The 11859-nt window shown below is 59.3% G+C and overlaps 1 protein-coding gene across 3 annotated transcripts; it reads right to left on the minus strand.

The window, feature by feature from the left end:
- Positions 1 to 1304: 1304 nt before the first annotated feature.
- Positions 1305 to 10886, minus strand: Dusp9 (dual specificity phosphatase 9). 3 transcript variants are annotated; one of them, XM_046453228.2, is made up of 4 exons: positions 10731 to 10886; positions 4839 to 5240; positions 3112 to 3567; positions 1305 to 2814 (listed from the first exon to the last, which is right to left on the minus strand). In XM_046453228.2, exons 2-4 carry the CDS (start codon positions 5206 to 5208, stop codon positions 2489 to 2491), a joined length of 1152 nt encoding a protein of 383 aa, XP_046309184.1. In that variant the 5' UTR covers positions 5209 to 5240; positions 10731 to 10886; the 3' UTR covers positions 1305 to 2488. The 3 variants fall into 3 exon arrangements, with proteins under 3 accessions (XP_046309184.1, XP_046309193.1, XP_046309175.1); XM_046453237.2 differs by lacking the exon at positions 10731 to 10886 and adding an exon at positions 9800 to 10024; XM_046453219.2 differs by lacking the exon at positions 10731 to 10886 and adding an exon at positions 5805 to 6023.
- Between the last annotated feature and the right edge of the window lie 973 nt (positions 10887 to 11859).

Genomic DNA, 11859 nt, shown 5'->3' on the forward strand with positions numbered 1-11859 from the left:
AACAAAATTGTATCCTCTAACAGTTCTGGAGATCAGCAAGGCTGTGTTCCTTGTGAAGGCTTCTGGCTCCTGGGCTAGGAGATGCCCTGTTGTCCCCTGGAGCAGCCCCTTTACTGGACTCCAGGATCCTCGCTGTTCCTTACCTGAGAGCCTTTCTCTTATTTTCTCACCAGCTCAGCCATACAGTCACATGGTTTTAGATTTCATCCCAATTCCAGGGCCTGTGGAGCAGAAGGGCTGCCCACATTTCTGTTCCATGTTACTCACAAGTGTTTGGCTGTGGTTGGGACCCTGAATGTCTCCAAACGGCTTGGCCCAGAGTGGTGCTATTTGGAAGTCGTGGGAACTCTGGGAGGTGGCGCTCGATACGCAGTCCCTAGGTCCATTGGGGACATGCTCTTTTCCTTCCTGGCCATGGAGTGAGCAGTTTTGCTCTGACACATTCTCACTGTGATGTGTGGCCTCACCATGAGTATAAAGCAACAGCACCAAATGATCCCAGACTGGAGTCTCAGAAACTGGGAGCCAAAATAACCCCTCTCTCTCCTGAGTTGATTAGCCCAGGTATTTGTTGTAGTGACTCAAAGCTGTTTTCTCAAGCTACACTTGTTCCCCACCCACCCTCCAGCTGCCCTTCCGCTCTGCCATCTCTGTGGTGCAGAATTGCAGTATTACCAGCATCTCCAGCCTGCTGTGGAGAAGGCATTGGCAGTGTTCTGAATGGAGAGGCAGGCCCCATCTGTCACTTCAGATGGCCCAAAGACCCCCACAGGCCCCTCTCTAGGCCTTCAAAGTCCAAATTCCACATTATGTCAGTGACAGTGCCCGTCCTCCCACTGCTTGGGCCACCCTACAGCTCCCGTCAACCTCATGATGGTGTCTAACCGGGGCTGCTGGGAGCTTGCCTTGAGGCAGGGCTTGGGTCTGATTCACATTATGTTTTGGGGATTGGTTGCCAAACTTCATGGCTGAATCTGGGTCCTCTCTTCCCTGCTGTCTGAGGCAATGGATACATACTGTGTGACTCACACTGAGTCCAGTCTTCCCCTCCAGGCAGCTCTAAGAGCCAACCTCTTCTGTTTGGCTTGCTGATGGGTCCTGGTCTTTAGCAGGTGTGGCAGGGTGGGAGCTCAGATGTGTGGTGAGGGGATGGGGGCTCAGAGATTGGGAAATGACATGGAGGATGTGAAGTGGCACTTGAGTCCCTGGCCAGCACAGCATGCCCTCCTATGAGCAGGCAAAAAGGTCCTTCCCCACCTTCCCCCAGACCCTCTAAGGAGCTCATGAAGAAGCTTTCCTCTCTATTCAGTATCTTAAATAAACTGTTTATTCAGGAGGAACAATTAAAGAAAGCAATCATGATGTGGATTACAAAAACAAACAAGCATAGCCCCTCTTCCAGATTTGAGGGGGCGATGGGACTGCCAGCCCCAGGCGAGCGTGTAAGTGGAGGCTAGTGTGCATGTGTGAACTTGGATGTGCACGTGCGCGCACACGTACACTTCCTACAAGGGGTGTGGCCTGCAATGAATGACCGTGTGTGTCTGCAGCTTGGCCCCTCCCCCCCAACACGGCTGTGGGACCCGCAGCAGCAAAATCAAGGCCTTCATCCTTCCCTCCCTCCCCTCCCAGCTCTTGCTCTGAGACCCCATCTCCTCCGGTGGCAGTTTGACCACCCTCAGTCACAAAGAGCCCCAGTGATCCTGTCAAGACATCTGGGGGAGGAGGAAGGAAACAGTCAGGGTGCCAGATGTGTGGCCGGGAACCCGCCCAGTGGCTCCCAGGCGCAGTAAGAAGCCACCCAGAGAGACTGTCCCTGTGGAGGTCTCCAGAGAGACTGTCCCCGTGGAGGCCGGGCAGTTGTTGCATCTCTGGGTCCACATCTCCTGGGAGGCTCTCAGCCCTAAGAGACCCAAGCCCTTGACAGACAAGCAAGGAGATGACTGCCCTGTTGGTGGTGGTGAGTCCCTCCTCACAAGTGGCCATTTGGGACAGGGAAGGGCCCGGGAGCAGGTTCCTGTGGCAAAGGAAGTGGCACACAACTTTCCTGAAGGGGGAAATAGCAGGGAGGCCCCGGGCCTAGCTGAGCTGGCGAGCACCCAGGGCCCCAGGGAACAGGCAGCCACCTGCAATGGTTCTTCAGATAGGGAACCCCACCCCACCCCCAAAAGAGTAAAGTAACAGTCGCAGAAGAGGCAGATTCTGGAGCGTGGTCCCACCCGAAAGCGCACGGGTAAGGCCGATGGCCCTGGGGCCGGCCCTTAGGCACGTTTAATAGGCTGTGAGTGGGTAGGGCAGATCTTTGCTCTGGCCCCTGCCTTGCTCCACCGCCCCCAGTGAGGTATTGAGCTTTCCCTCCCCCAGCACCTCCACCCCCCTGCTTATGGCTGAGTCCCCTCCCCCCTTCTCCCCTACTATATGGGTGGTTAGAGCACCCACTGGGTGTGGGGTCATGGGTGGGGACCAGCCCTGCCAGTCCCACATGGTCTTATGTGGGGTCCAGCTCAAAGACCCCATCGCTGGTGGGGGTGGTAAAAAAGGAGGGGGGGTCAGAGGTGGCAGACTCCTGGCCCCCACTGCCCTGCCCCTGGGAGCGCCTCTCCTCCAAGCGCAGACTGCGCTCAAAGTCCAACAGCTGCCCCATGAAGTTGAAGTTGGGCGAGATGTTAGACTTCTTCCTCTTGACCAGGTCGTAGGCATCGTTGAGCGAGAGGTGGAGCTTCTGCATGAGGTAGGCCACGGTGACGGTGACAGAGCGGCTGACGCCTGCCAGGCAGTGGACGAGCACCCCGCAGTTCTGGGACAAGGCCTCGTCTAGGTGGGGGAGTGCAGAGCCACGGTGACCCAAGGACCAGTGTGAGACCATAGCCAGGTGGTCTTCCAGAAGGGCCCTTGCAGCCCACCCCCCGCCCTCAGAGTCCTGGAGGTTTTGCTAGCAGGCTCTGGAGCTGGCTTGAGCCCTGTCCACCCCCACCCTAGAAGGGTGATCCCTGCTCTGGCAATGGCAGGTAAGCCTGGGAAGAATTCTCTTAAGGAGAGGGAGAAGACATGGGAGAGGCTAGAGGTGAGGTGCAGTGGAGAGGAAGGAAGGAGAGGGCAAGGCAGACTCACCAATGAATGCAATGGCCTCTGGAAAGAACTGGGACAAGTTCTGGCTCCAGTGGTCAGAGATGGGGATCTGCTTGTAGTGAAAGTCACCATTCTTCTCAAAGAGGTTAGGGAGGTTGGGGGTGACATTGAGGATGTAGCGGATGCCCAACTTGGCCAGGCTCTCTAAGTTGGCTGAATCCCGGGCACTGCCCAGGTAGAGGTTGGGCAAGATCTGGACCGGGAAGGATGGCAGCAGCCCCACTGGGGGAGGCGTGGTGCCTTCCGAATCCAGGCCACAGCTCATGGAGTCGCGGTCAGCCTCAGATTCTGCGTCAGAGCAGTCGGAGCTCAGGCACAGGCCACCCAGTCCCACCACGGGCACTGGGCTGGGCACTGGGGCCATGCTTGAGCCAGCACCACCATTGAGGCTGGTCTCACAGAGGTGAGGGCACTCGGCCTGAAATCTGGCGAAGCCACCTGTGGAGGGAGAAGCAAAGGGTCCTGCTGACCTGGCTTCCTGAGCAGCCAAGTGCCCCTGGCAGGGGTTAGGGAGCTGGCCCTATACAACCTAGGGGATTTGCAGATCTCCCCAAATGGAACAAAAGAGCCAAGGGGCGTTTCATTTACACTGGGGGGGGCATGTGTGGTACGCTGTGGGTGCCCTAGCAATCCTCATGCAGCACTGGATGACAAGTGCCCACTGTGGCAACTGGAGATGCAAGAAGCTGGGTCCTGACAGAGCCACCCAAGAGGATCTTAGAGCTCCAGGGCTGAGAGCCAAGGCAGATGTGAGGGCTCAACTGAGGACAGCAGTCATCAGTTAAAGAAGAAGAAAGGTCTGGGTGTCAGTTCTCTACCTGGGCATCTCCTGATCGGGTGTGGCCAGGAGAACGCTAAGGGATGAAGTGGGACCCCAAGAAATGGGGAGCTTGGGAGAGAGTATGACATTCCATCTGAATGATTCCAAAGTCCTGAGAAGCCAGCAACTCTTTCGTCTACAGATTCGATCATTTCCCTGAGCTGGGGGTGGGGACCTGGAAACCTGACACTTTCTATATTTATATATTCTCTTTACAGCCCAACTGACCTTTCTTGGTGACCAACTGATCAGGAGGTGGGGACAGCTGCCTCTATAGTTTCACAGGAACCTTGCCCCTGCACTGGGCCTCTGGGGAGGGGGCATCTGGCTTGCACAGGGCCAACAGACCTGTATCAACTTGCCTCCACTTCGCCCATCCAGGGCCCTGCCCTGACTACAGGGGAGGCTGGTCTCTTGTCCTCATGCCTTCTCCTGCCTGCACACCTTCTCCAGGATTTTCCCCCACCATCTCAGGGCCTGGGATTTTCCCTCCTGCTGTCTGGCCTCTGCCTCCTTTGAGGTACAGAGGAGCAGGGAGCACCAGGAAAGTGGGGAAGCTGTTGGCCAGACACAGGGATCCCAAACGTAGGACTTTGTTCTTGAGCATCCTGTTAACTAGGTCAGCTCTGCCCAGTTCTCCCCATTTTCTAGACTAAGAACTGGGGCTTCTCAAGGGTGAAGGACCTGCCCAAGGTCATGATCAGGCTCCCCTCCCCTGAAAGCAGCCTAGTAGCTGTTGGGAGAGGGAGTCTCACCTCCACTTTAGACAAAATAGACGGGGCTTACCCAAGGTCAAATTAATTATGAATCCCCTTGGAAGGCAAGGTCTTGCTTCCCTAGGCAGGGGTCCTCCCCTGGCAGGTGCCCACCAAGTCCACTCTATACCTACCTTGCAGGTAGTATGCCAGGTAGCCTTCCTCCCGCAGCTTCTGGAGCAGGGTGCCCAGCACCGACTCAGCCTCCCACTCCTCAGCCTCGGCCTCGCCCTCGCGCCGTCGCCTTCCCCCGCCTTGGTCATACAGGAGCACCGGGGCAGGGGGAGGCGGCTGCAGCGGCGGCCCTGGCAGGAGCGCGCGCACCGACAGGCTCCCCCTCCGCAGGCGGCGCAGCAGCAGCGCAGGCAGGGCCACGCTCAGCGCCCCGCCGATGCGCGCGGACTCGTACAGCTCGCGGCTGCGGCAGTCCAGGAGCAGCAGCCGCGGCCGCGAGGGCGACAGCTCCCGGCGAAGCCACAGGCACGAGCGGCCCAGGCTCTCCATGGGCGCGCGGTTCTCTGCACGTCGGGCAGGCGCTGCGGAGAGAGGGAAGGCGCGCGGTGTGAGCTCGGGTCCCCGCGGACCACCGCTCCGGGGCTGAGATGTAAAGCTAGCCCCAAGTCCTGAAGGCGGGCGCCGAATCTCGCAGGGACACTCGTACACCTCCCGTTCCTCTCCTCGCGCCCCACCCGCAGCGAGAACACAGAAAAAGGCGCCCCTGGAAAAGCACCGCGGCAGCCACTCGGGCGCCGGGGCGCTGCTCCCTGCCCGGGTTAGGGAGGCGCGAGGGTCTCCCAGAAGACAAGCGGGTGTCTAACAGCCCCTTCCAGGCTCCTCCCGGGGCGTCCCAGCCCTAGCCACCTCCTTCACACCTCCTTTCTGGCTCCTTCGTTGGGCCTGCCCGCTATCACGCCCCAAGTTCGAGCTTACGACTTTGGGGAGTGTGTGCGTGCGAAGGAATGGGGTTCAAAGCCTCGATCTCCCCCACGGCCAGACGCGCCCAGGGAAAAGGGGCGACGAGGTGACCGGCTTCGGCAAACCCTCTAGTAGCTGTTCCGGCCCCAGTCCTCCCCCCTAGGAGAGAACAAAAGGAGAGAGACCTGGATCTGGCGGCAGGCTGCCGCGCGTGGATGTCCCGGCCAGGGTTACTGCAATGGCAGGGCGCGGGGCGCCGTCCCAGGGCAGGGAGTCCCCAGGCCCGGCGGCCAGGAGGAGGCGGGGTGGCGGAGCAGGCTCGCACGTGGAAACCAAGCCTCGCGCGCAGCTCGGGCGCCGGCAGCTTCCTGGCAGCAAGACTGAGCTTCCACCTAGGAAGGCTCGGCCTCGGGACGTGGAGTAGCAGCTCGGAGGGGCGGGCCGGGGCGGGGCGGCGGGGCGGGCCCAGAGGGGTCGGCGAGCCAACGGGTGCAAGAGAAAGGAGTCGGGTGGGACTCGCGAGTGGCAGGCTGAGCTGGGGCTTCCACCGAAGCGGGACAGGGTCAGGGCAGAGGCCAAGGGCAGGTCAGGGGCCCAGCAGGGAACCAGTTACAGCTCCCCTGGCCGGCGCCAGCCTGGCCCCTGGAGGCAGGGGGAGGGGTGGGGACAAAAGCCCCATGCTCCTGCTCCAGAAGCTGCTTCCAACAACTGACTCAGTGGTCCTGGACCACCGTATTTCCCACCGGGACCTCAGTGGCCCCATCCGTATAATGGGCTCATCAGAGCCACCACCTTGGGCCGCTGTGGGGTTGTCCCTGAATTCATGGAGGAGAGGAAGAAGCAGGACTAGAAAACCTGCTGCTATCTTGGGTCCAAAGCTCTGCCCAAGACTCCTTGGTGGGGTAGGCAGGCACAGGGAAGCTCCTCAGCACCCTATCCCCATAAGGCCTTCATTCGCCCAGGCCTGAGTAAAGGTGCCCAGGAGCTCTGAGCACCCAGCCTTAAACTGAGACACTACACCCATATCACACTAAGCCTAGGAGTCACCCCTGACTCCTCCACCTGCCTCCTTTCCTTAACCTCCTGGACAGATCCATCTGGAGGGAAGTACTTTCTACCAAAATCTCTATCCACCCACATCCCTCTGTTTGCACCACTGGCTGTGGGCTCATATTCACCATCTCTTGGCCAAGTCACTGTCATAGCTTTCAAAATGGTCTCCCTGCCTCCTGCATCAACTTGTCCTTCACCCTGCCTTGTCCTGTGCCAGAATGCCATTCATTCTACAAAGGCTGTCCGCCTCCATCCTTTCCATGGACACAGGTGATGAACAGGCTTGACACACAAGGTTCCTGCATGCCTGGTGCTCCCTCCCAGACCAGCAGGACAGATCAACGATAAGCTAAGAGACTGAACAAAATATCAGGGATGATAAGTGCTGAGACAATGAAAGGAGGGCTGGAAGAGGTTTCTAAAATGCCCCATCTGGCTATGTGTCCTTTCTCTGCTTAAAGCCCAACAAAAGCAAATAACAGTGTTGAAGGAAAACATACAACAGATAAGATAAAGCTCATACAAAATAATCAAAAGGTTAAGACCCTGGTAGATAAATCGATAAGGAACTTAAAAAGACTGCAAACTGCATGAAGGAAGGAATGTGATGGGGTAAAAAATATTTGGAGGATGATTTAATCTCAGTCATGGAAGGAAAGCCAATTCAAAAAACAAGGTAACAACCCACTTGCTACATTAGTAGAATGTTCTCAAAATGAGAACACCCAGCATTGGCAAGGCTGCAGAGAAACTGCATGCTGTTCTCTTGCTGGGTGATTTTGGTCCTTTTGGAAATTAATCTGGCAATGTACGTCAAGAGCTAGACAAAAAATCCATACCTTTGGCCACTTCTGGGAATCTACCATAAGGAACTAAATAAAAGCAAGCAGGCCTATTCACACAGGATGGGTACCACAAAACATTTTTCTAAGAAGTAAAAAACGCAAAGCCACCAAGAAGCCCAACACTTAAAATTACTGCAGGCCGTTCCCATGCCTGTTGAAAAGCCTCCCTCATGAACCACATGGTAAGATGAGACATCATGTGAAGTGATGCTAAGGGAAGCAGCAGGCTACGGAAAGCTAGGTCACCTCTATGGGACCTAGGCCTGCCTTCTCCCTCCCTTCCTGCCCTGGGCTGTCAGCTTCAGACTCCTAGGCCATAGGTGGTGGGCTCATCTTTGGCCACACCCACCATGTCCCTTCCTCTACAGTACCAACACCTGCATGCAGGGGATCTGGGTGACTGGGCCATGCCCCTCTAGTCCTATGGGCAGGGGTCTCAGCCCAGGCCTCTCTCCTACATATAGGCTGCCTGCCCAGATTCTGCATTTTCTCCAGCCCCCTTCCTTGGGCCAGCCTGTAGGGTCCTTTTTTGGTGCTCCTTGGCCTCATGGCTTTAGGCTGTGGCATGGCCCATTTCCCCTTTTCACAGTGCACTCCTGGAAGAGGGACTCTGCCTTCTACCTTCTCCATCTCTCACATTGTAGCTCCACTGACAGACGCAGGCACTAGTTGCCACCTGGCCATGGGTACCCAGCCTATGTGCTGCTTCCAGACCCCACTGCAGCTGTGGGTGGGACCTTAGGATGGACAGAAGTTGAAGGCACCACGGAAGTTCTGCAATGTCCTGGCCTGGCAAGCAGGGTTGGGGTTTAGTCACATTGTGGATGGGGGAGCAGCAGCATGGGGGTCTGGAGAGGCACGTGTCCCATCCACCCTGTCATGGGGGCTCAGTGTGCTCAGAGAGAGAATCGCCAACCCGAAGGAAATTGGTACTTCTGAGGTGCCCAGGCATTGCTGTCTGGAGAGGGCTTCCTGGAGGAGGTGACTGTAGCTGGAGGGGGAGGGAGATGAGGACGAGGAGGAAAGCAACCTCTGCAATGGCGAAGGAAAGGAAAGTCTAGACTCCAACAATCCTGCATCTCCTAACACCTGAAGAGTGGTTGCCCTACACCTTGTTCCAGATTCCTGCTGGTGAGGCCTCCTACCGGGGAAACGGGAGGGAGTGAAGGGGGTGAGGGGCTCTCAATCATGAAAGTCAGTGCAGTGCTCTGTGCCCGGCGCCTGCAGCGCGCGCAACGCCAGCAACAGGACAAATGGGAACCTGTTGCCACCTCCGCACTGCAGGGCTGAGTGCAGCCAAGCCCCGGCCCCCTTCCCCCCCACCCTCGCCGGGCCCGCCCCTACTCAGGCCCCCTGCAGCGCCTGCTCCCAGGCGCTAGCCCCGCCCCGCGACTGCTCCCCTGGCGGGCTGTGATACGGGAGACAGCCGCGCGCCCGGGCCTCGCCTAGCCCCCTCTGGCGGGCGGAGCCAGGCGGCGCGCTCGCAGCTCACCGCAGGATGGGCGCTGCGCCCACCGCCGCCCCCGCTGGGTACCCCTGGCCTTCGCCTGGCCGGGCCAACGCCCCCTGGAGGTCGCCCGGACGCCGTCGCCCGCAGGCCCAGCGCGTGCCGCGTGCGCTCTCGGGTCCGGGTAGCCTTCCAGGAGCAGCGCCCCGCCTCCCCCGCCCCCACCGACTCCAGCCAATTGCACCGTTCCCGCCGGGCCGAGTGGCAGGATTTCGGCTGTCGCGGCCCGGTCACATGGCTAGGAGCACAACTCCCAGCGACAGCATTCCTGCCAAATCCAGTGTCTTTTCCACCAAATCCACTTTCCGCTGGGGATGGCTGCTTTTCCTGGTCGGGTTCCTCGCGGGACTGGGAGTTCCTCCAAGGCAGGAACGGGTGTGTGCCCGGCCCCAAGCTGGCCCCAGCCCCCAGTGCAGGGCCTGGCACGCGCCCGGAGCTCACCGAAGAAATGCTCGTTAACAAAGAAGGCATGAATGAATGAAACCAATTGTTGCCTGGGGGAGCCCAGGAGGGTGCTGCTCCTGCTTTTTCCTTCTGCCGATCACACACTCCTCCCTGACACGCAGAAGCACACGTGCACACACCCCCCAGCACACACGCAGACAGGGACACAAACAGTGCACGAGGACTCCAGCTCTCGTGAAACCAACCCACTACGTGCGGGCCGGGCAATTGGCACTCCTTTGGGCCCAGCTGGGCCTCCTCCATTTCAGTGCCCGCCTCTCTCTACACCCCCATCCCCGCAGCCCCTCGCCTCCACATCTAAGTACCATACCTTGGGCCCCAAGTGCCTTCTTTATCTTTTAGGGAAGAGGTCGTGCCAGTCACTAGGGAGTCTCAAGGTCTGCTTAGGGAGGCACCTGGCAGGGTGAGGAGTGCCTAGGCTGGTGAGCCGCTGCTGAAGGAGAGCCAGAGGTGCCTGGCAGAGATGCCACCAAATGCTGCAGCCTCTAGAGCCCTCTGCCAGGTGTTGGGGAGGAGTGGTGGGAGGAACTCAGCGATGTGGTGGGGGAGTGTTGAGGGCTATTTGCGATGGGGGCGGGGCATGATGCTGGAGAGCATGCAATCAAGCAGGTGTGCGTGCATGTTGGGGTGTATGAGAGTGCTTGCTGGGGATGCTGGAAGTGCCTGCCTGGGGAGTGGGGAGTGTCAGCCACTGGGGTGTGGGTTTGTGTTGGGACTTCGCTCTCGGGTGGGTGGATTGCAGTGTTTCTGGGCTGGGAACGTGGGTGGGGTGTCTGTAATGGGCATATGGGGAGTTTAAGATGGTGAGGGCATGGTGGGGGGAGCTGTGTTCGTGCAGATATAGCAGGGATGTGTTGGCAGTGTCTACGCGCCTGGGTGTGTACTGGGGCGTGGCAAGGTCTGGGATGGGTGTTGGCGAGAGTTGGGGACAGTGGGTGAGTGGTGGGCCAGGGGCTACTGGTGTGTGCACTACAGGGACTTGGGTTCATGGTGCGTGGTTTGTGCACGCGTGATTGTGCATCTGGTGGTTGAACTGGCAGGGGACATGGGAGGTGCACTGGCAGCGTACGGGGTATGTGGTGGCAGAACCGAATGGGTCTTGCAAGGGTGAATGCGTCGCCCCGGCTGGACTGTGCACTGACAGGACTTTGGGGGTGCAGGGTGGAGGAACGCACGTCGGGGGGCAGCCAGGACGGGTGGGGGTGGGGTGGGGGGCCTGGGGTGCCGCGTGCTCCGCTCACCTCCTCTAGGCTCGGATCCCTGCACCCGCTCCGTGCGTCGCGGCTGGGAAGTTTCCGAAGCTCGGGCGGCGGGAAGCGCCACTGCCACTGCCGAACGCCACCAGAGCCCCGGGCGGCGGCCTCGCCTGGAGCCTAGGGGCCGCCGCCGCCGCTGCTGCGGAGGGAAACTCCAAATCCCGCCTCCGCCTCCACCGCCTCCTCCCCTCCCGTCGCGGTCTTCTCCGCCCCCTGCCCAGGAGGGGCAATGTCGCCGCCGGCGCGCAGGGAGGGATCGGGGAGGGGCCGCGGCCTGCCCAGCGTCTCCCTCCGCCTCCCAAGCCCCCATCCGCCTTCCTCCCACCTGCAAGCCTCTGCCGGTTCCGCGCGTCCTGCCCGACGCGCCCCGCGGCCCTCAGCTCCTAGCCCCCAGCCCCCAACAGCGGTTCCGCACGGGGGGCCCCTGATCTCAGTCACCAAAGTGGGGTGGGGTGGCCCTGACCTACGCTGGGCCTGGGTTAGGGGAGGTTGCTCTACAGAGTCTACACTGGCATCCCTGCTTCCTGCAGGAGAGGTGAAGGGGCCTGTGACAGACCGGGCATAGGTTGGTCTCCAGGGCCACCCCTGGCTTTCACAGTGGAGAGGCTGTAAGTTCTGGCCGACTGCGCTGCAAGTGTCCCCACCCCAAGTCCTGCGGTGTCTTTTCTTATTCTCATATGTCAGATTTTGGCTAATAGGAATACCATGTAAACCTCAGTGCCTGGAAGGGGTGGAGCCAGAACGTTGGGACCTCATTTTATCCTTAGGTCAGTTCTGTGAGTTCAGAGCAGACTGTTCCCATGCTACACTAGGGAAACTGAGGCAGTGGTTCCATGCCGTGGTCTAGTAATGTAATGGCAGAGCCACACAGGGCTCAGGCTGAGTTCAGAAGCCTAGAGCCTCAACCCAGTGTGGGTACAGGAGACCCACAGGGTTCCAAGCCTTTGGCTCTGGCTGTGGGGGAGCAGAAGGCAGGGGCATAAGCCCAGTCTTTCCTCTGCTTTCAGGCCAGTTGTGGGTCAGCAGGGGCTCAGGCCTGCGCTGGGGAGATGCTGAGAACCAGTCTGTGACTCGGGGCTATCAAGGGATGGCTTCTCTGCCCAGAGATAGCAGA

The sequence above is a fragment of the Marmota monax genome, unplaced genomic scaffold, assembly GCF_021218885.2.
Source record: "Marmota monax isolate L192 unplaced genomic scaffold, Marmota_monax_Labrador192_F-V1.1 WCK01_AAM20220418_F8-fsc00142, whole genome shotgun sequence".
Taxonomy (NCBI): domain Eukaryota; kingdom Metazoa; phylum Chordata; class Mammalia; order Rodentia; family Sciuridae; genus Marmota; species Marmota monax.

What these genes read in the sequence shown, in the direction of transcription:
- Dusp9 (XM_046453228.2), bottom strand. Translation starts at nt 5,208, where the DNA reads ATGGAGAGCCTGGGCCGCTCGTGCCTGTGGCTTCGCCGGGAGCTGTCG. An exon ending in CCTGGCATACTACCTGCAAG is followed by an intron (nt 3,568 to 4,838) that starts GTAGGTATAGAG and finishes CTCCCTCCACAG; the next exon opens with GTGGCTTCGCCAGATTTCAG. An exon ending in AGAGGCCATTGCATTCATTG is followed by an intron (nt 2,815 to 3,111) that starts GTGAGTCTGCCT and finishes TCCCCCACCTAG; the next exon opens with ACGAGGCCTTGTCCCAGAAC.